The sequence below is a fragment of the Malaclemys terrapin genome, chromosome 4 (assembly GCF_027887155.1).
Source record: "Malaclemys terrapin pileata isolate rMalTer1 chromosome 4, rMalTer1.hap1, whole genome shotgun sequence".
Classification (NCBI taxonomy): domain Eukaryota; kingdom Metazoa; phylum Chordata; order Testudines; family Emydidae; genus Malaclemys; species Malaclemys terrapin.
The window spans coordinates 29661006-29683601 of NC_071508.1; the positions used below are offsets into that span (position 1 = coordinate 29661006).

A 22596-nucleotide genomic window follows, 5' to 3' on the forward strand; every position below is an offset into this window, starting at 1 on the left:
GGAGTGAGGGGGAGTCCGGCCAGGTCTGAGACTGCCGAGTGCCACAGGGAGGGTCCCTGAGCCCCCCAATGCATTTCACTAGCCCACAGACTGGAACCTACTGGATACAAGCCCATGGCCAGTCCCGCAAGCCCTGCAGCACCCCCGGGCTGTGTCCGACTGAGTTCAGTGAGGCTCGGGAGGGTGTAAGCCAGGGCTGGCATTGCCCCCTTGGGTGTAAAATGCATTTGAAACCCACCTCCCACTACAGGGCTGCTGGCAGTTTTCTGAATCAGGGAGGAAATGGGAGTTAACCACTTCATTACTGAGCCTGCAGGAGCAAAAGGGATGTCAGGGCTGACCCCTGAGCCACTTACCTCCACTTTGCTGAAGCACAGGGTGGGCCAGCATCAGGTCAAAGGTTAAAACTAAACACCCCTCCCCCCCAGTCCTTCACACATGGTTGTTGCTCCATATGCTGCCTAACCCCCTTCCGGTACTGACAAGGTGCAAACACAGGTTAAGTTCCTTCCCTCTCCCAACCTCCCCAACTCTCCTGCAGCCTCCAGCTCTCTCCTTCCGCTCTCTCCCTGGCTACTTGAACTGAAGGCCTCCCACAGCACTCCACCTGGCACACGCATCCCCAGCCAATAGGCCCCTCCTGGGCTGGGATTTTACTGGCCACGGCCAAACCGGTGGGTCTATGGTTAAGCCTCTACACAAATGCCTGGTTATCAGAGGGGCTGCGCACTCCCAGCTCCCATCCAGTTACACCAGCGATGCACCAGGCCCATTGTTGGTGCACCCCTGAACGGCACACACACACACACCCCCCTTGCCTCTGATGGAATCCAGAGACCGGCTTGGGGTTTTCTTCCAACGGTGCTGGGTGTTATGGAGAGTAACAGGCACAAGAGGGCAGTAGAATGCCCTTTTTGGTGACTTCTTTTTATTTGGTGAACAGATTGGGGAAGGCCAGTGGCAGCCACAATATTTCTTGTGTTTGATGGCTGTTCTGGGAGCAGCTGCAAGAGTCCCCCTGTCTGGGGAAGAGACAGGGGCTGCGTTCTGTCCCCTAATGCGGAGTTGGGTGGGTTTATACATCAGGGCTGGGGAAGAGTTAGATGTTCTTGCCATCCTAGTTTGGTGGGCATACTCCATCAGTGCTAGCTATTGGCAAGGGGCATTGGGCTCCTTGCTTGGGTGAGCACGTGACTTGGGGGTGGGTAACAAAGAGCCGTTCGCCTCAAGGTCACTGACTGGAATGCACCCATTGGCAGTGACTCAGAGGTGCTGCTATCGCAGGGTGATTCTTTTCCCCAGGAGAGGTGAGTTTGGTGAATCTCAGGCTGGCTCCCCACAGACAGGCGTCTTCATCACAAAAGTTGGCACTAGGCTTGGCACTAGTGGGTGGCAACCTCGGCACAGCCACCAAGGACTTAATAGAGACTGAATACACCTTTGGAGGGTGTCCTTTGGGTTAGGACCAGGGCCGGCTCCAGGTTTTTTGCTGCCCCAAGCAAAAAAAAAAGGATGGAGTGCTGCCCCTTGAAAAGAGCCGCCCGCAAAGGGCCGGAATGCCGCTCCTTGAAAAGGGCCGCCCCAAGCACATGCTTGGAACGCTGGTGCCTAGAGCCGGCCCTGGTTAGGTCTGAGACATGTGAGCAGGGGGCACTGTGGGAGAGTAGCATGTCTTGAAACTGCCAGGGCATTGAGGAGCCCATTGCCAAGAGCTTTCAGGCTGGGCATCAAATTCATACCAAAAATATAAGAGTCCCTCCAAGATGTAACATCTGCAGCATGTTACCTGAACCCTCTACAAGTTTAAAAGTGGGAGAAGACAATTGTACCTTCTCTGGGCACATGGTCTCCACTGCCACCCCTGAGTCCTCCAGATGCACTTACAGCCTGCTCCCTCTTCACTGTTGGTAAGGATCTGGCCGTGAGGGGTACCCTATAGGAGCTTAGCTAGACTGCCACAAATGGGGTCCTGCATAGCAGCCAATGTGCCATCAGCCCCTGGTGCTGTTGGGAGGCTGGGCCCAGCACAAAGGCGAAAAAGCCCCCTCGTGGCAGCCCCAGGACAGCTGCTCTGGCCCTGCAGTAGTCTGCCTATCTTGTGCCGCCCGATCCAGCTTGGTCACTCCTTTCTGTTCACCCTTTTCAGGGCACATAGAATCCTGCAATGGAGTAGCACCGTAGGTTAGGAGATGGGCCTTCAGGGTCTTCCTTTGCTCAGATTCTTCCCTGTTCATGGGGAGGGTTTATGTCCGCTTCATTCCCCCGACCTTGGTGTTGGCAGGGGAACCCAGGCCATGCCAGCCCTCTTCACCAGGTTCCAATCCAGGGCGGCAGCTAAGTCCTGTGCCCAAAGTGCTACTCTGCTGCCTCCCTGGGTCGCTTCCTCACCAGTCCCATTTCCCAATGATACAACAATAACCATCAAATATCTGGTTTCAGAGGGGTAGCTGTGTTAGTCGGAATCAGCAAAAACAACAAGGAGTCCTTGTGGCACCTTGGAGACTAACAAATTTATTTGGGCATAAGCTTTCGTGGGCTATATCCCACTTTATCAGATGCATGGAGTTAAAAATACAGTAGGGAGGTATAAATATACAGCACATGAAAAGATGGGAGTTGCCTTACCAAGTGGGGGGTCAGTGCTAACACGGCCAATTCAATCAGGGTGGATGTGGCCCATTCCCAACAGTTGACAAGAAGGTGTGAGTATCAACAGAGGGAAAATTACTTTTTGTAGTGACCCAGCCACTCCCAGTTTTTAGTCAGGCCTAATTTGATGGTGTCAAGTTTGCAAATTAATTCCAGTTCTGCAGTTTCTCATTGAAGTCTGTTTTTGAAGTTTTGTTGTTGAAGAATGGCCACTTTTAAGTCTGTCATTGAGTGTCCAGGGAGATTGAAGTGCTCTCCTACTGGTTTTTGAATGTTACAATTCTTGATGTCTGATTTGTGTCCATTTGTTCTTTTGTGTAGAGACTGTCCAGTTTGACCAATATATATGGCAGAGGGGCACAAGATGGGATATATATCGCATTGGTAGATATGCAGGTGAACGAGCCCCTGATGGTGTGGCTGATGTGGTTAGGTCCTATGATGGTGTCCTTTGAATAGATATGCGGACAGAGTTGGTAACAGGGTTTGTTGCAGGGATTGGTTCCTGTGTTAGTGTTTCGTGGTGTGGTGTGTAGTTGCTGGTGAGTATTTGCTTCAGGTTGGGGGGCTGTCTGTAAGCGAGGACTGGCCTGTCTCCAAAGGTCTGTGAGAGTGAGGGATTGTCCTCCAGGATAGGTTTTAGATCCTTGTTGTTTTTTTCATCAAATAACTGAAATCAAAGGTGAAGTCTCTGACCTCCTGAGTCTCTCCTTGGTCTGGGAAAGTCTCTACAGAGTCACAGGCAGCAGGGCCCCTGGTGTATTCCATCCGACAAGCTCAGGGCATAGGTCACTTAACCTCCACTGCCTACTAAGTTGGCTTGCACTAATCCTGGGCCATCTGGGCCCTGAGCACCTGCTTACCCCCTTCCTTACCAGTGTGGGGTTTGTATACCCTTGTCACACACTCCAAAGGGAAACAAGTGAGGAGCACAATGAGCTGGGCAGACAAAGAGCAAGCAGCAGATGATGTTTTGTAGCTCAGAGCCCTACTTTGTGTTCAGTCCATAGCTCATGTTGGCGCCTCATGTAAAAGGGCTAATGCATATCCCTTGCCAGCTGTGTAGCTGGAGACTTCATAGATTCCAAGGCCAGAAGGGATCACTGTGATTGTCTCATCTGACCTCCTGTATAACACAGGCCGGAGAACTGCCCCCAAATAATTCCTAGATCAGAGCTTTTAGAAAAAATATAGGGTTACCATACCTCCTAAATAAAAAAAGAGGACCCTCCATGGGCCCTGGCCCCGCCCATTTCCCCACCCCCTAGCCCCACCCAACTCCGCCCCTTCTCCACCCTAACTCCGCCCCCTCCTCCCTTCCACTCCCAGCCAGGGGGAAAGGGCTGCCCCAGTGCTACCGGCTTCAGGGTTTGCCGGGCAGCCCCCAGACCCTGCGCCCCCAGCCAGTGCTTCCCCAGCGCAGCTGGAGCCTGGGAGGGGAAGCGCCCAGCCGGGGGCGCAGGGTCTGGAGGCTGCCCGGCAAACCGTGAAGCCAGTAGCGCTCGGGCTTCGGGCAGCCCCTGTGCCTCCAGACCCTGCGCCCCCAGCCGGGCACTTTCCCTCCCGGGCTCCGGCGGCGCAGGGTCCGGAGGCCGGTAGCGCTCGGGCAGCCCGGCTCTTAAACAGAGCCGAAGAGGAGCAGAGCCTCCAGCCGCGGTGGCTCTGCGTAACTTACACTGTGTAAGTTACACAGAGCGGAAGAGGAGCAGAGCCGCTGTGGCTGGAGGCTCTGCTCCTCTTCGTAGGGTTACCATATTTCCACAAACAAAAAAGAGGACACTGGGGGGGGGAAGCCCCGCCCTAGCCCCGCCCCATCCACTCCCTCCCACTTCCCACCCCCTGACTGCTCCCCTCAGAACCCCAACCCCCCCTGCTTCTTGTCCCCTGACTGCCCCCTGCTGAGAACCCCCTACCCTAACTGCCTGCCCCCAGGACCCTACCTGCCCCCTTATCCACTCGCATGGGTGGCAGGGTTGTAGAAATTTTGGTGGTGCCCAGAACCCCCCACCCCACCTGCCTAAGGCTCTGGGAGGGGGGTTGGAGGTCTGGGGTGCAGGTCCTGGGCTGGGGATTAGGGTGCAGGAGGGGTGCAGGTTCTGGGATAGAGTTTGGGTGCTGGGTGCAGGCTCCGGGCTGGGGTAGGGGGTGGGTGTGCAGGAGGGAGTGAGGGGTGCAGGCTCTGGGATGGAGTTTGGGGGTGAGAGGCGGTGCAAAGGGAGGGGGTGCAGGCTTTGGGAGGAAGTTTGAGGGCAGGAGGGGGGGTGTGGGAAGGGGGAGGGGGATTGGGAGGGAGTTTGGGGATAGGAGGGGATGCAGGGGTGAGGGCTGTGGGTCTGGGGATGAGGGGTTCATGATGCAGGAGGGGGCTCAGGGATGGAGCAGAGGATTAGGGTGTGTGGGGATGAGGGCTGGGGGGTTTGGGGTGTTGGAGAGGCTCAGGGCTAGGGTGGAAGGGCAGGGTAAGGGCAGCCTGTCTTCCCATTAGTGGATGGGGGCACTAGGACCCGGGGGCAGCAGACAGCAGTTGCTGCTAGCTCTGGCAGTACACGCAGACAAGGGAGAGGCAGACAGGGAGGGGGGACCCACGGAGGGGGGGGATGTGCAGAGGGGGGATGGCAGGTGGAGGCTGGGGACTGCCCCCCCCCCCCGACTCCTCTTACCATTCTGGCTCCACGTGGGTCTGTTTGTGTGTTACACAGGACTACAGAGAGAGGGAGGGGGGAGCAGGGGTGGGCTCTAGCTGCTGGAGGCCAATGGGAGTGGGTCAATTGGTCTAGCCGCCCAATCAGCAGCCACACTCTGCATGGAAGGGAGGGAGGGAGGCGAGGGAGAAAAAAACCCCGGACATTTTAACCTTGTTACCAATTCCTCCCGGACGGCTATTTAGAGACACAAAAGCCGGACATGTCCGGGGAAATACGGACGGATGGTAACCCTACTCTTCGGTTCTGTGTAACTTACACAGTGTAAGTTACGCAGAGTCGCCGCGGCTGGAGGCTCTGCTCCTCTTCGGCTCCGTGTGCGCTACTGGCTTCGGGCAGCCCCCGTGCCTCCGGACCCTGCGCCACCGGAGCCCGGGCGGGGAAGTGCCTGGCTGGCGGCGCAGGGTCTGGAGGCACGGGGGCTGCCCAAAGCCGGTAGCTATCGGGCAGCCCGGCTCTTAAACAGAGCCAAAGAGGAGCAGAGCCTCCAGGCGCGGCGGCTCTGCTCCTCCCCGACTCTTAAGCTCTGCCATGCGATGGTGCCCTTCAGCACATAAGACTACAAGTCCCAATATGCAATGCGGCGGGGGCGTCTCCGGATAGATCCCAGCATGCAACGCTCTAGGCCCATGGGCTGAGCCTGATGGGTGTGTGTGCAGAACTACATTTCCCAGGGTGCGCCGCGCTCCCAGACTCGGCTAGCGGGCAGGAGGCCCCGGAGCGGATATCCGGCTCCGCCTCACATACAGCCGCTCTTGGGTAGCCGGGCTGAGGAGAGCGAGTAGCGCGTCCCGGAGCCCCGCCGACCCCTAGAGCCCCGCGCGGTGCGGCCCGGCTCCGCCATGGGCTGCACGCTGAGCGCCGAGGACAAGGCGGCGGTGGAGCGGAGCAAGATGATCGACCGCAACCTACGGGAGGACGGCGAGAAGGCGTCCAAGGAGGTGAAGCTGCTACTGCTCGGTGAGGAGGGGCCGGCGAGGCGGGGGGCTCGGGCCGGATCCTGTCCCTGCGGGAGGGGGAGGGGCGCCGCGCCGTCCTGAAGGGGGGGGGGGCGCCACCGCGCCAGCTCCCTGGCCGCGCACAGCGCTCGGACTGCGGCCGGCCGGTCGGTCGAACGAGCTACCCGGGGCTGGTTGCCCTCCCCCGCTCCCGGTTAGGGGCGGTAGACCTGCAAGCTCATCCAGGACTGAATGGCTCCAGGGCCTCCCCCTGGCTGCCCCTGCTGGGATGGGCGGTGGCGCGGGGCTCCCCCCCCCCCCCCGGAAGCCCCCAGCGGCGCTGCTGGCCGGGAATAGCTCTCTGTGCAGTCAGGGGCGGGGGGACTTGGCAGCTCAGTTTGCTGTTGCGGAGAGAGGGCTTCAGAATCGGGCATTGATCCTTCGTGTGGGTGTGCTCTGAACGTGACTCTCTGGAAGTGGCCTTGTGTGTGCCCCTTCTCCAGGTGAGAGCGGCTCCTTTTCACAAGCAAAAGGGCTAGTACCTGGCAGCTGGTGGTCAGACTAGGTTCACCAACCGTTGTGATAGTAGCTCGATGCCTCAGTCAAAATAGAATTCGGCTCCTTTCATGACTAAGGCTATGGCTATGCTATGGCTTTTGTCGGCAAAACTTCGGTCAGTCGGGGGTGTGAAAAAAACATCTCCCTGACCAACATAACTTTCACCAACAAAAGTGCCGGTGTGGACAGTGCTATGTTGCCTGGAGAGCGTCTTCTGTCAACATAGCTAATGCTGCTCATTGGGGATGTTTTAATTATGCTGGCAGGAGAGCTTTCTCCCCCGCCGGCATAGAATGGCTACATGAGATCTTACAGTGGCACAGCTGTGCCGCAGTAAGGTCCATAGTGTAGACGTGGCCTAACTGGTCTCTGCAGTGCTTGCAGGAGTGAAGTATAATGTTTTATTGTCACCAAAGTCAGAGCTCTGGACATGTGCAGGAAGCATATCCTCTGAGTAAGGAGATGCTATTTTTACATAGGGTCACTTTTCTGACGTTAACATTTTAATGTGCTGCAAGAATATTTGTCTGCAATCCAGTATTTACTTATTGGAGATTGCTGACTTGTGTTTTTTCAGTATAGTTCTTTGAACAGATTAATATTTTGAGGCTACAAATAAATTGCCATGTTCTCTGTTTTTATTAACCCTATTGGAGGCTTGTGCATGGGGTATAATGAAGAATCCTGAGATAAAAGGAAGCAAATGAAAATTAAGGATTGTCTATTGGGGGAAATTGCTGAATAGCGAAATCTGTCAAATCGTAATAGACTCCCAAGTGAAACAGTGGCAGTCCCATTTCTTGAGTCATTTAAAATGAGCTAAAGAATAAAGTGTGAGGAATAACCTTGCATTTATTGGGGTGGAAGGTGGATTAGCTGATGTCTGTATTTCATCATCAGTTGTTTGAAGTTTACAATTTTAGTTAGAGACATGATATCGCTCTAGCGTGGGTATTGACGTACTTAGAAGTACATATACTAGTGAGCTTCTCTCATTTGTGTGGGAAATGTTACACTAAGATTTCTGGTTTCCTAAGGGGAGACAGCCATGGGAATCCTGAGAGCAACATGTGTATTGCTTAACTTGTTTTCACCTGTGTGTACTGTGTTGAGGCACTGAAGTTCTTGGTCCTTTGTGTGCATAGAAAAGATTTTGATTGGCTATATGTGGTGATAGGTCTTCTTCCTTGAGGGTTTGTTCCTTTGTGTCAAGTGAAAAAATTCTCTAAGTAGGAGTTGCAAAATCTGTAGAGAAGGGACTTTGAATGGGATTAGTAACCTTTTTGATACTGTGTACATGGGGTTTTTTATGTGCCATGATGCTGGAATGCAGCTAACACTGAAATGCCACTTTGAAAGGAATTTGCAGAGGTGTCAGCATTTATGCCTATACATAAGAGGCCTAAGTAATATACAGAAAAGCTGTACAAATCAAAACAAGTAGCAATGTTCACGCAGAGTGGGAGAGACTTTTCAAAAGCATGAATTGTGGTTATGCACCTAACTATTATTGTCTTTCAGTGGCTGTTAGGCCAATTAACGGCCATTTGTGCTTTTGAAAATGTCTGCATATAACTCATTTAAAAAAAAAATCCTAGCTTAGTAAGGTCTCTGAATTAAAGGATTTTACGAAGATGTTTGCTCTCTATGTATTTGGTAATATACAGCAAAAACAACAATCAATTGCTAGGATAAAATGCATGCTTTAGTCATTTCATTAACATTTCAAAAAGCTAGACAAATAGCACGTGAATTTTAAATAGTTTGAGATAGCATTTTTCTTTCAAAAATTAATATAAAAATGTCTTGATTTGAAGCAAGGTAGCTCACTTTGTTAAATTGTAAGAGACCTTTGGAGTGTTTAATAACTGGAGCAAGCCACTCAATGCTGATGCAGAGTAGTTTAGAAGAAATGTATTGCTTTACGTAAAGTCCAAACCCACTCTGTAATCCTCTTTTTAAAATTCAGGAATACTTTGAAGGTGAGAAGACTCCATATAAATCTTCCCAGCATCTATTCAAATAAGTGGCCTAGTTTTGCACTTCTCTGCAGAATTACGTAGGTTGGGAAAGCTCACATAGGCAAGGTCTAGTCATTTTCCCCTGCCTCAGCCTTTTAACAGAATCTTCAATATTATGACACTTCTAAATCGCTACATCGTTCAACATGTGGGTGACACCATATCTCAGGATTCTAACTGCATTTGACTTCTTCCCCGCCCCTTTTAAAGAGAGAGATTCTCCAATTTTTGGACTAGCCTTATTTCAGCTACACATCCTGTTACTACAGGCTTTTTTTGTTCCTCTGGGTTTCTACTGTTCTTTTTTGCTGTTGATTTGGTTTTACCCTTATTGAGAGCAGCCCAGAAGTGGAAGGAAAAATAGGATGCTAAGTTGTCTAGTCTTGCTCACTAATCCCTTTCATGGCGGCTCTTGGGTCATCAGTGTAACCTGGTGAATTATATAACCATATTTGCATTTCTGTAGCACCTTTCATACAAGGGTGTCAGATTACTTTACTTTACAAATAATACTTGTTTCACAACCCTGCCTGTTAGGTAGCAAAGTGTTACACCAGGGGTTGGCAACCTATGGCATGTGCTGAAGGCGGCATGTGAGCTGATTTTCAGTGGCACTCACACTGCCCGGGTCTTGGCCACCAGACCAGGGGGCTCTGCATTTTAATTTAATTTTAAATGAAGTTTCTTAAACATTTTAAAAACCTTATTTACTTTACAGACAGCAATAGTTGTTATATATTATAGACTTATAGAAAGAGATCTTCTAAAAAACGTTTAAATGTATTACTGGCATGCGAAACCTTAAATTAAAGTGAATAAATGAAGACTCGACACACCACTTCTGAAAGGTTGCTGACCCCTGTGTTAGACCAATTTTAGACAAAAGGAAACGTAAGAAGAGAGTAGTGACTTGACCAAGATCACACAAGACCTTGTCTGCACTAGGTAATTGTCCTGTTGCTGACTGCTGTTAATGGGTCTCTTTGAACCAGTGCTGAAAATGGCTTTAACTGGTGGTAGATACTGGTCTTCAGCAACATTATAGAAAACATTGTTGACATCTACTGTCGGCAGCAGGTCAATCTCTGAGCATATGGGAGGCTGTGGGAGAGCAGGGAATAGAACCCAGGAATTCTCGCTCAGACCTCTACTCTAGACAGTACTCCTTCCTTTCTATTGGTTTGTTACCAGTGCCTCCAGGAAAATGCTACTGTGCAGGAACAGACATGCAATTTAGCTAATGTATAATTCTGTGGGATTTTCCTGTTATGGTGAGCAGCAAAGTGTGGGAGGGTATGGAAATTGTATGATTTTTGCCTACTCAGTTTAACTCTTACCAGTGCTGTAAGTAGGGCCCATCGTTTTCAGTTTGTTTTATTTAATTTTTCCTGGGAATTTCAGTGTGTATTACCACAACAAAAACGGGTGAAAATGCATGCGCAAAACTATTTATTTTGGGGGGTAAATATCTGTTTATTTTGGTGGATAGAAAGACTGGAAAAGTATTCAGGAGATTAATTCTTTGAATTCCGTTCATCAATGTGGTTTGCTGCAGAAACTGAAACGGAACTTTATACACAATGCCACCTCTGAGTTTAAGAAAACAATGCATCTCTAATCCCCAAACACAACTTTTCAGTTGAATAAACAGTTTACTGTCGTAGACTTAGTCTAATACTTCTATAAATATTTACATTTAATAATTGGGCCATACCATTTGCAGCGCATACACTCAACTTCGGCCTTTTCTCCTTTTTTTGTGTTTTTAAAACTTTTGAATAATTCCTTGTGTTCTGAAACGTATTCCAATACAGATTGTTTTCTTCACGTTTTAGTGTGTCAGATCTTTAAACCGTTATCTGCTAACAGCTTGAAATGTGGATGTGGTGGACATGAGATTCATCCGTACTTTCAGCTGTGCAGGCACTTCAGAGCTTGCGTGCGTGCTGCCTGTTTGTTGTGTGTATCTTCTAGTCTAATCATAACCTTCCTTCAACAGGCAGCTTTGCATATATGCACAGACTAGTGTATTACTGTAATGCGGATCTCAGGCACTGTATTATATTTTCCTAATACAACAATTTTTTTTTAATATTTGAATATACAAAAGTAGGGTGAAAATTGGAAAAAAATGAATAATACTTTTTGTAAAACCTGGGAAATTTTCGGTAAAAATGAGTTTAAACTGAAAATGAAGGGGCTTAGCTGTAAGTTATGCCATATGGTATAAATTTACTGTATCGCTGCTTTTTTTTAAAAAAAAAGTTCATCATATCAAGTGACAAATACATTATTGGCTGTAGAAGGCAGTTCTGTTGTTGAATCCAGTCAGTATCACTCCTCTGTTAGGAACTGTAACCTGGCGCAGACTCACCCGGCGGTGCCTCCTGCTGGTCTCTTCCGGGAATTAGCTCTTCCAGTGTCCTGGAGCGCCCCCTGCAGGCCGGTAATGCGCCTTGCCACTGGCCCCATGTCCTTCCCAGGACTCCAGTGCTCCTTTCTCTGGGTGCTGCCCCCTGGCAGTACCCCACAGTTCTGTGTCTCCCCCTCCCAGGGGAACCCCCACCCACTATCCCCACTTCACCTCAGTCTTGGCTACTGCCCAGTCTCCATCTAGCCTCTGTTCACTGAGGGAGACTGCAGTATCAGCCACTCATCATAGGCAAAGGGATTTGGACCTGCTGCTTCTGCCTACCTGTGGGCTGCCCCCTGCAACACCATACCTAATAGGCCTTACCAGGCCTGCAGCCTGGGACTTTCCTAGGCCGGAGCTCCCCGGCTCCCTTGGCCTTTCCCCAGCCCTGCTCCACTCCAGATACCTGGTTAAGCTTCCTGCAGCCAGGCCCTTCTCTCTCTGAAGGGGGGGGGGAGAGAAGAGAGAGAGTGAGTTCCTGGCTCAAGCCTTTACAGGGCCAGCTGAGGGCCAGCTGGCCCTCCAAATCAGCCCAGGCATCTTGCCCTTCCACAGCCCTCCTCCAGGGCTGTTTTAAACCCCTCAGGGCAGGAGCGGATAACCACCCCGCTACAGGAACATTCTGCTAGATGGCATCTTTTCCGACGCATCTTTCCCCTGTTTGAACTGTTCATGCATAACATGCATTTTTACCAGTCTTTTTTTATCACTCCCTAGTTCTATGGTACTTGAACATAATTCAAAAACGCAATCCATACAAAATTGAAACCGAAGCCCATCCTAAACAACCCTGATCTACGTAACCAGTTAACCCAAGAGACAGTCTACAAAGAACACCCCCCACCTTCTCTAGCGACCTGATCCACCAGTTATTTCTTAGCCCTTCCCTGAGCTCAAGATAATAGGCTTTGTGTTGTGCCATGAAGGTCAACAAGTTTTGGCTATTTGTTGCGGGGTGTGGGGGAGTCAGGGCCCTGCACCCCTCTTCCCGAGATTCACTGCGACTCTCAACCAGCCAGTAAAGCAGAAGGTTTATTTAAGGACAGGAACACAGTCTCAAGCAGAGCGTGTAGGTACGACCAGACCCCCTCAATTAGGTCCCTCTGGGAGGTTCAGGGAGCTTAGACCCCAGCTTGGGGTTCCCTGCGTTGCACCACCCAGCCCAAACCGAAACTAAACTCCAAACTCCTCCCGCTGCTCCTCTCCTTTGTTCAGTCTCCCGGGCAGAAGGTGTTAATTCTCCCCACCCCCGTTCCTGGCTCAGGTTACAGCTCAGGTAGCTTCCTTCAAGGGAAGTCCCCTCTCCTCACTGCAATCCCCCTGCAACATTCCCAGGTCAAATCTGCCCCACTCCCTGCTCCGTCACATCTCTCCCCCCTTCGAGACTGAACTGAGCGGGGTCACTCTGACCAGTGACCTGGGGAAGTTCAGGGCTCCCTCTCCGGGACAATGCATCCGCTATCAGGTTGTCACGTCCCTTCACATGGACCACGTCCATGTCATAATCCTGCAGGAGCAGGCTCCATCTCAGGAGCTTGGCGTTGGCTCCTTTCATCTGGTGCAGCCAGGTCAGGGGAGAGTGGTCGGTGTGCACGGTGAAGTGACGCCCAAAGAGATATGGCTCTAGTTTCTTGAGGGCCCACACCATGGCCAGGCATTCCTTCTCGATGGCCGCGTAGTTCTGCTCCCGGGGTAGCAACTTCTTGCTCAGGTACACGATGGGGTGTCTCTCCCCCTTTTCATCCTCCTGCATTAACACCGCCCCCAGTCCTGTGTCGGAGGCGTCAGTGAACACCATAAAGGGCTTGTCAAAGTCTGGGTTTGCCAGAACTGGGCCACTGACCAGAGCCTCCTTCAGCGCCCGGAGAGCCTCCTGGCACTCCTCAGTCCAGACCACTTTGTCTGGCTTCCCCTTCTTGCACAGCTCAGTGATGGGGGCGGCTATGGCGCTAAAGTGGGGCACGAACCTCCGATAGTACCCTGCCATCCCAATAAAGGCTTGGACCTGCTTTTTGGTTTGAGGAGCGGGCCAGTCTCTGATCACCTCCACTTTGGCTGGTTCCGGCTTTAGGCAGCCGCTTCCCACCCGGTGGCCTAGGTAGGATACCTCAGCCATCCCCACCTTGCACTTCTCCGGTTTTACGGTCAGCCCAGCCTTCTGGAGTCGGTCCAGCACTTGTCTAACCTGGGATATGTGGTCCTCCCAGGTCTGGCTAAAGACACAGATGTCATCGATATACGCCACGGCAAAACTCTCCATCCCCCTCAGTAGCTGATCCACCAGGCGCTGGAAGGTGGCCGGCGCTCCCTTGAGGCTGAAGGGCAGGGTCAGGAACTCATAGAGCCCCAGAGGGGTGACAAAGGCCGATTTCAGCCTGGCATCTGCATCCAGCGGCACTTGCCAATAGCCCTTTGTAAGATCCATGGTGGTAAGGTACCGAGCACCTCCCAGCTTGTCTAGGAGCTCGTCTGACCTGGGCATGGGGTAGGCATCGGCTACAGTGATGGCATTGAGCTTCCGATAGTCCACACAGAACCGGATCGACCCGTCCTTTTTGGGGACCAGCACCACCGGCGAGGCCCAAGGGCTGGAAGACGGCTGGATCACCCCCAAAGCCAGCATGTCACTGACCTCTCTTTCCAGGTCCTGAGCAGTTTTCCCTGTGGCTCGGAAGGGGGAGCATTTTATAGGCGGGTGCGATCCTGTCTGCACCCGGTGGACAGTCAGATTAGTGCGTCCAGGCTGGCTGGAAAACAGCTGTTGGTACAGATGCAGCACCCCTCCGATCTCAGCTCGCTGGGCAGGGGTTAGCCGATCAGAGAGGGGAATTGCTTCCAGGGGGAAGCCAACTCTTGTCCCAGGGAATAGATCTACTAAAGGGTCATCTCCCTGCCCCTCCCAATGTCCACACACGGCCAACACCATATCCCCCCCGACATAATATGGATTCATCATATTCACATGGTACACCCGGTGGTGGTGTGCCCGGTTCGACAGCTCCACCACATAGTTTACCTCGTTTAGTTGCTTGACAACCTTGAAGGGCCCTTCCCAAGCGGCCTGGAGTTTGTTTTTCCTCACGGGGATGAGGACCATCACCTGATCCCCAGAGGCGAAGGCGCGGGCCCGTGCTGTGCGGTCATACCAGACCTTCTGCTTCCTCTGGGCTCTGGCCAGATTCTCCCTGGCCAGGCCCATGAGCTCGGCAAGTCGTTCCCGGAAGGTCAGGACATACTCCACCACCGACTCTCCGTCAGGAGTGGCCTTCCCCTCCCATTCGTCTCTCATCAGGTCCAGGGGCCCCCTTACCCGCCTTCCATATAGCAGTTCGAAAGGCGAAAACCCGGTAGACTCCTGGGGTACTTCCCTGTACGCAAACAGCAGGTGAGGTAAGTACTTGTCCCAGTCCTGCGGGTGCTGATTCATAAATGTTTTCAGCATCATTTTTAGCGTCCCATTGAACCTCTCCACCAGCCCGTTGGATTGGGGGTGATATGCTGAGGCCCAGTTGTGCCGGACCCCACATCTCTCCCACAAGCACCGGAGTAGGGCCGACATGAAGTTGGACCCTTGGTCCGTCAAGACTTCCTTGGGGAACCCCACTCGGCTGAAAATGGTCAGCAGCGCATCTGCCACAGTGTCTGCTTCAATGGACGATAAGGGCACTGCCTCGGGGTAGCGGGTGGCGAAATCTACCACCACCAGGATGTATTTCTTCCCAGACCGGGTCGTCTTGCTGAGAGGTCCCACTATGTCCATGGCCACCTTCTGGAAAGGCTCCTCTATGATGGGCAAAGGTCTCAATGCTGCCTTCCCCTTATCCCGGGCCTTCCCCACCCTCTGGCAGGGGTCACAGGATCGGCAGTACTGCCTGACGTTGGTGAAGACCCCAGGCCAGTAAAAGTTCTGTAGCAGCCTCTGTCTGGTGCGCCGGATCCCCTGGTGCCCTGCGAGAGGGATGTCATGGGCCAGGTACAGTAGCTTGTGGTGAAACTTCTGGGGAACCACCAGCTGCCTCCTGATCCCCCACGACTCCACTTCCCCTGGGGGAGCCCATTCTCGGTACAGGAACCCCTTCTCCCACAGGAACCTCTCCTTGCATCCTCTCCTCATGGTCTGTACCACACTGAGGTCAGCCAGGCCCCTTAGCTTCCGCAGGGAGGGGTCCTTCTGCAACTTGGCCTGGAACTCGGTGGCTGGGGAAGGGATGGGGACCTGCTCCCTCTCGTCGGCTGGGTCGGAAGCCCCAGCCACCCCGAGGCCTGTCCTTGGGTGTTCCCTCCCCACCCGGGAAGGGTTCGGTGCCTCCGGTGGGACATCCTTCCCAAGGTCAGGGCGTAGTGCCCCTCGCCGGCTCTGGCTACGGGTCACGACTAAGGCGGTCTGGGGGCTGCTTGGCCAGTCCTCTAGGTCCCCCCCCATCAACACCTCAGTGGGCAAATGGTGGTGCACTCCCACGTCCTTGGGGCCCTCCTTGGCCCCCCATTTCAGGTGTACCCTCGCTACGGGAACCTTGAATGGGGTCCCGCCCACCCCGGTCAGGGTCAGGAAGGTGTTGGGCACCACCCGATCTGGGGCCACCACCTCGGGCCGGGCCAGTGTCACCTCTGCGCCCGTGTCCCAGTATCCATAAACTTTCTTCCCATCCACCTCCAGGGGGACAAGGCACTCGCTCCGCAGGGACAGCCCCGCGCCAACCCTGTAAACGGAGAACTTTGAATCCGGAGCATCTGGCCCCCCAGAGAAGCTGGCCTGGGGCCCTTCTCTCTCTGGAGCAGTTGATAAGCTGCCAGCCCCTCTTGCGTGAGAAGCCTGCCCCTCATCCGTCTGGGCCTCTACCAAGTTAACCCGGTGCAGGTTCGGTCTGCTCAGTCTGTCCTTGAGCTTGGGGCACTGGGCCCGAACGTGGCCTCTTCGGCCGCAGTAATAGCAGCTCATGTCCCGTGGGTCCCCTCGAGCCGGTCGGTTGTCCCTGATGCTGGGCATTCCCCGTGGGAGGGGATTCCCCATATTCCCCCTTTGGGAGGTCCCAGGGTGACTCTCTCTCTGCATCGCGGCGGGCATGTTCCTTTGGGGCTCCTCCCTGCCACCCCCTGACCGGCTCTTTACAAACTCATCAGCCAGCTGCCCTGCGTGTCGCGGGTTCTCTGGCTTTCTGTCCACCAACCACAGCCTCAGGTCGGATGGGCACCGCTCATACAGTTGCTCCAGTACCAGCAGTTTAATCAGGTCCTCCTTCGTCTGGGCCCCACCAGCCCACTTGCTGGCGTATCTTTCCATTCGGGCGGCTAGTTGCAGATATGAGATCTCAGGGGTTTTATCTTGACTCCGGAACCTTTCCCGGTACATTTCAGGAGTCAGCCCAAACTCACGTAGCAGGGCCTTTTTGAATAGTTCGTAGTCCCCTTTCTCTGCCTCTCCCAGTTGGCGGTACAATGCCACAGCTTTGGGGTCCAGTAAGGGGGTAAGGACCCGGAGTCTGTCCGCGGGATCAACCCGGTGCAGCTCGCAGGCCGTCTCAAAGGCCTCCAGGAAGTCATCCATGTCCTCCCCCTCCTTGCGTGGGGCCAGGATGCACTTATCAAAGCTCCGTGCAGTCCTGGGTCCCCCCTCACTCACCGCAGCCGGGGGTTCGCTGCCCCTCAGTCTCGCCAGTTCCAGTTCATGCTGTCTCTGTCTCTCTTCATGCTGATGCTGTCTCTCTTCATGCTGTCTCTGTTGTTCACGATCCTCCAGCTCTCTCAGTTTTAGCTCTTTCTCCCATTCCAGCCAATTCCGCTCCCCGGATGCCGAACGTCGCCGGGAGGATCCTCTGCTGGCCGGCGAGCTTCGCCGGGAGGCTCCCCTGCTGGCCGGGGGGGTCACGGCGCCCTCGGTATTTGCTGGGCTCCTCCCCACCCTTCCCCTAGGCATAGGAGGGAGGGGTCTCGGGAAGCCCTCAGCAGCCGGCTGACCACTCCCAGCTGGGACAGACACTGGTGCCTGCGCTGCATTTGCCAGGCTGCTTCCCTGAGACCCAGGGATCAGTTCATTCGCGCGATCTTCCGCCTCCAGCTGGGCAATGAGCTGTTCTTTGGTGAGCCTCCCAATGCACAGCCCCCTCTGCTTGCACAGCTCCACCAGGTCGCTCTTTAGCCGCTTGGCATACATCTTCCTGCTGGCCACTCACCGGCCGGTGTGCTCACAGCTCCCCACAGTTCCCAGGGAGACCCCTAGTGTGCCAGCCCTTCTCGAGGTCACCACCTCTCTGCCAGGGTCGAGCTGCAGACTCCTCCGCCCCTGGGACCACTCGCTGCGATCCCCCCGGGGGACCCTGTTACTGCAAAAGTCCTTCTCGCTGGTCACACACTCCCGGGGTAATAACCGTCTCTCTCTCACTCTTCAGCACGCCTGGTCCCCGTCAATCCCCCTTCGTTTTACTGCTCCCCAGTCACTTACTGCAGGAAGCGCCGTCCACGGGGTGCAGTAGATCCCGCCGCTGCCACCAGTTGTTGCGGGGTGTGGGGGAGTCAGGGCCCTGCACCCCTCTTCCCGAGATTCACTGCGACTCTCAACCAGCCAGTAAAGCAGAAGGTTTATTTAAGGACAGGAACACAGTCTCAAGCAGAGCGTGTAGGTACGACCAGACCCCCTCAATTAGGTCCCTCTGGGAGGTTCAGGGAGCTTAGACCCCAGCTTGGGGTTCCCTGCGTTGCACCACCCAGCCCAAACCGAAACTAAACTCCAAACTCCTCCCGCTGCTCCTCTCCTTTGTTCAGTCTCCCGGGCAGAAGGTGTTAATTCTCCCCACCCCCGTTCCTGGCTCAGGTTACAGCTCAGGTAGCTTCCTTCAAGGGAAGTCCCCTCTCCTCACTGCAATCCCCCTGCAACATTCCCAGGTCAAATCTGCCCCGCTCCCTGCTCCGTCACACTATTTCTGACCAAAGGGCTGGAGGATGAACTCCAAGGGTGAGGGCCATTCATTGAAAATGCCTTGCCACTACTTCCTTGTAAACTAGGAAGTCAAGTGTTTTAGTGCCACAGCTGATCAGCTCTGGACAGTATCTCAAAAACAGGACATCTAGGGTTTCATAGGGCAAAATTCTCAAACTCTGCCTAAAACTGGAGGGCAGACAGTGCACTAATGTAACAAGGTCATCTAATACAAGTTGGGTTTCTATACAGTACCTAAATCTCAACCCAGATTGTGAGGAGGCTTGTCTAAGGCATTCTGATTCATGAATTACAAGTTCTTCTTACACTTCCAGAACTTCATTGGGTGACACAGGGAATCGTCATGTCCCCTCCATATTGCCCTCCTATTCTATACTCCCTCTGCTTTTTCCCCCCCTCCCCCCCCCCCCCGCCAAAGAGCTGAAGTATTTACCTACAAAACATTTAATCAGTCATCACAAAGTGAAAGGCTTTAATTTTCTAGAGGTTCAGGAGACGACCCTGATCCATCAGGCTATCTGCCAATCAGAGTAAATCCACTGTCAGACTTTATGGCATAAGAATAAAAATGTGGTGAAGTCTGTGAGCTTTGGAATGAGACTTGTGCCATGGTGCTTTGCAGTCTTCTCTCTTGCTTCTTGTGTCTTAGGTCATCCGTAAACCATTTGTGTGGAAGAGAGACATTTTTGGCGTCGTTATCATATTAATAGCTGAGGACAAACAATTTATAAAGTACTGCTTAACCATTGGTGGATCTATATATCCTGCCCCTCAAAAGCTTTCTGGGCATGCTTGTTCCTTTAATCTTCGACGCATAGCATCAAACAAGTTTTGTCCAACTAGAAACGGGTGCCCCAAAGACAAGTCCTCTTTTCTGTAAGTTAAACAAGTCACTACCAAGTTAATCCCCTGGCAGAAAGCATTTTATATTCCTCGTATATGTATGATTCAAAAGCAATCTCATAAGGATTTCAAAAGTGTCTACAATTTAAATATTTACAAATTGTTGTTACACATTCTGTTCTATAGTGACTTTGCTATGTCCCATTTCATAAGAAGCAGAATGGGGACATTCCTGTTACATCCAACTTCCTCAATTTTTAATGTCATAACTTTCTGCTGTTTCCAGTATTGAAACTAGCAGTAGTGTGCATCTGATTTCTAATCTTATTTCAGTGGTTAAACTGGTCACAACCCCCAGGTTGGCTCATGAAAGACAATGGGGGGGGAGGGGAGGGGTTCACAAGCATGAATGCTTCGTTAGTCTGTGGCCATGTCTACACTTACAAGCTTACAGTGGCACAACTGTACCAATACAGCTGGGCTGCTGTAAGAGTGCTCATGTAGCCACATTATGCTGATGGGAGAGCGCTCTCCTGTTGACATAATTGCTACCGCCACTCATTGAGCTGGTTTTATGTCAGCAGGAGAGAGTTTCCTGCCGCCGTAGCGCTGTGCATGCGAGCGCTTATGCCAGCAAAACATATGTCACTCAGGGGTATGTGTATTTTTTTATTTTGTTTTTTTTAACACCCCTAAGTGACAAAAATGTTGCCAGCATAAGTGCTACCGTAGACATAGCCTAAAGTGAAGAAAATCTCCCTCCTTTTCACCCCACGCCCTGTTACCTTTTTAAGATCAAGTATTCTGTCTGTTCTTATAACAGACACAAATTATATAGGCTTAGCAATGCATTGATGTTGATACTTTTTTACTCTGTTTTTATAGTACTGTAAATGGTAAGGGGCTTGTGAATTTTTTTTTTTTTACTTCAGATAAGGGGTTGCCACCCTGAAAAGATTGAGAAGAACTGCCTTATTTGATCTGGCTGTCAGAGGATGAGTGTGTGTGATTACTACATATGATGTGTTTAAGTTACTTCAAGAATGAATATTTTCAACTTAGTTCTTATGTCATTCAATAGAAAAAAGCCTTTGTGAAAGGACATTAAGAGGAAGACTTTAGTCATGTGATGGAGTAGATGTTTGAAGTACTTCCAGCTAAAAGATTGACTCAGGAATGCTGCAACATTTTAGTCCCTTTCATTCTCCTGCATATTTAAGTTTGACAGCAGGGCTTGAGGTAAACCTGTGTAGGTGAGAAAGAGGCAGCTAAAGCAGTTTACCTGGGAGATGTGTTTATTTGACCTTTTGTCAAGCAATCTGTTTAGTGCTTTTCATGACTAGTATCAATAGGTGTCTTGTGTTCCATGTTGGTAATGTTGGTTTAATTAGCTTAAACTAAGGCTGCAGTGTGAAGTGCTGTAAAAACAACTACAAAACAAAAAGGCAAGGATGGTGGTGGTAGTATGCATAGTTCAAGATGCATAGAAGTGGTCTATAATGCTTTAGTTGTATTAAAAAATCCCTCTCTGGAGAGGAAATGAGACCCTGCTGAGCTTTTGCGATCTTATGGATTTGCTCTGTTATCGACCATGGATGTAGTTGCGCTGGTGCAAGCCCCTAGTAGAGATAGGTACAGCTAGTATTTGCACTGGTGGAATTTACACCAGTTGGCCATTGATGGCTGGAATTCGAGCAAACCCTGGTGTGGACAAGGCCCTGAAATCCCGCGCACTTGAGTAATAAAAGTTACTACAGAGAACTTTTTTCCAGAGGGTCTGGCTAGAGAATCTTGCCCGCATGCTCAGGGTTCAGCTGAGCGCCATATTTGGGGTCAGGAAGGAATTTTCCTCCAGGGTAGATTGGCAGAGGCCCTGGAGGTTTTTCGCCTTCCTCCGCAGCATGGGGCAGGGGTCGCTTGCTGGAGGATTCTCAGTGATTTGAAGTCTTTAAATCATGATTTGGGGACTTCAGCAGCTGAGTCAAGGGAGAGAATTCTTCCAGGAGTGGGTGGGTCAGCTTTTGTGGCCTGCATCATGCGGGAGGTCAGACTAGATGATCATAATGGTCCCTTCTGACCTTAGAGTCTGAGTCTATAATAAGGCTTTGAGCAATCTGTCAGGTTTGTGAAGGCCATTCTTTGCATTTGGGGCTAATTTTGTGTGCTAGAGATGTGCTCCATTGTCAATATTCATGTGTAGTGTGGAAACTAACAATTCTGCTATAAATCAAGTTTTATCTATTTTCTATTACTTTCTGTTGGATTCCATCATCTTGCTGCCCATAACTAATCATTACGGTTTTGTAGCTAGTGATGGTTAGTAACAAGTTCAAACTGCTTCAGTGATGAATGCTGCAATTTAAATATTATTGCACATAGTTTTTTGAATGCAGAGAGCCTTCCGGCATAATCAAATATCCTGTTTTTGCTGATATGCTCATAGGCTATAAAGGGAATAAGCAACTTTACTGTGATGTAGAGCTTTAGAGTAGAATAAGATCCTCAGAGAATCATGGAAGAATATCCGCATCGGAGACCCTGTCTAACTGTAAAACTATAAAGCTGAACTGATTACAACACAATTGTTCCTTAACCCCATTACAACATGGCCAACAAGTTGTAATGCAGCTGAGACCTTACTTCATCCCCGTAACCATGTTGAAACCTGAGTCTAGGCTACAACTTTTAGTGCTTTTATAGCTGAATCTGGGAATGACTGTTCTGACCCAGTTCCGAGAGTTGGTTAAAGCATTCCACAAAAGACTGTTAGATTTGAATTAAGGATAATTAATACATCTTGTTTAGACACCTCCCTCCCCCCACATAATTAGTTTCTTGTTCTGCAGTTTTTATCTAAAAATCTATTTATAATGTTGATAATTCCATATATCAATATTTCTTTCAGTGACTTTTAATTAGAGAGTAGGTTGTCTAGTCAACCCTAATAGTTTCTAATTGCTAAATCAAGTTTCCTAATCTGTAATGTCCTGATATGTCTGGATCCTTTTTTGAAAGGCTGCTTTGGATTTTACTTAAACATTATGAAAGGTCACAAGATGTAATATTTTTCACCACATACAAAGTGTAAATTTTATCTATATCTTTGAATTCAGCATTTTTCAGCTTCCTGTTGGCCATCCTGCCTTAAAGTGACCTCATTTGTGAAATAGTATTATATGGAACTCTTAAATAAGTTTCTAGCCTGTTTTTATGCTGGCATGGGCAAATTAGCTCTTGTTCTACTTAGTTTGTTTATTTATTGATTGATTGGCAGGCATGACCATTGCGCTCAAGTACAAGACACACTAACTATGTCAAGTACTTCCAAGTTTTCTTGCAGGGCACCCTCTCAAGTATAATTTCAAAAGCCTTGAGGCAGTTGTTACACATTCAATCCCTTAAGTAAAAAGTAGGTTAATAAAACAGTACTATGAAACTTTTGACTTTTGGGCATTTAAAATTAACAGTATTTTGAATGTTAACTTTAATGTCTTTGATACAGATACAGTGTAATGGTCCCATAACCTGGCTTGTGCAA

At 51.0% G+C, this 22596-nt stretch overlaps 1 protein-coding gene across 1 annotated transcript in view; it reads left to right on the forward strand.

Moving 5' to 3' along the window:
• Positions 1-6086: 6086 nt before the first annotated feature.
• GNAI3 (G protein subunit alpha i3) overlaps positions 6087-22596 on the forward strand; it is a 41685-nt gene continuing 25175 nt past the window's right edge. The window contains exon 1 of the mRNA XM_054025070.1: positions 6087-6311. Within this exon, the coding sequence (XP_053881045.1) occupies positions 6194-6311 (118 nt within the window). The 5' untranslated portion in view covers positions 6087-6193. The remainder of the gene's footprint in view (positions 6312-22596) is intronic.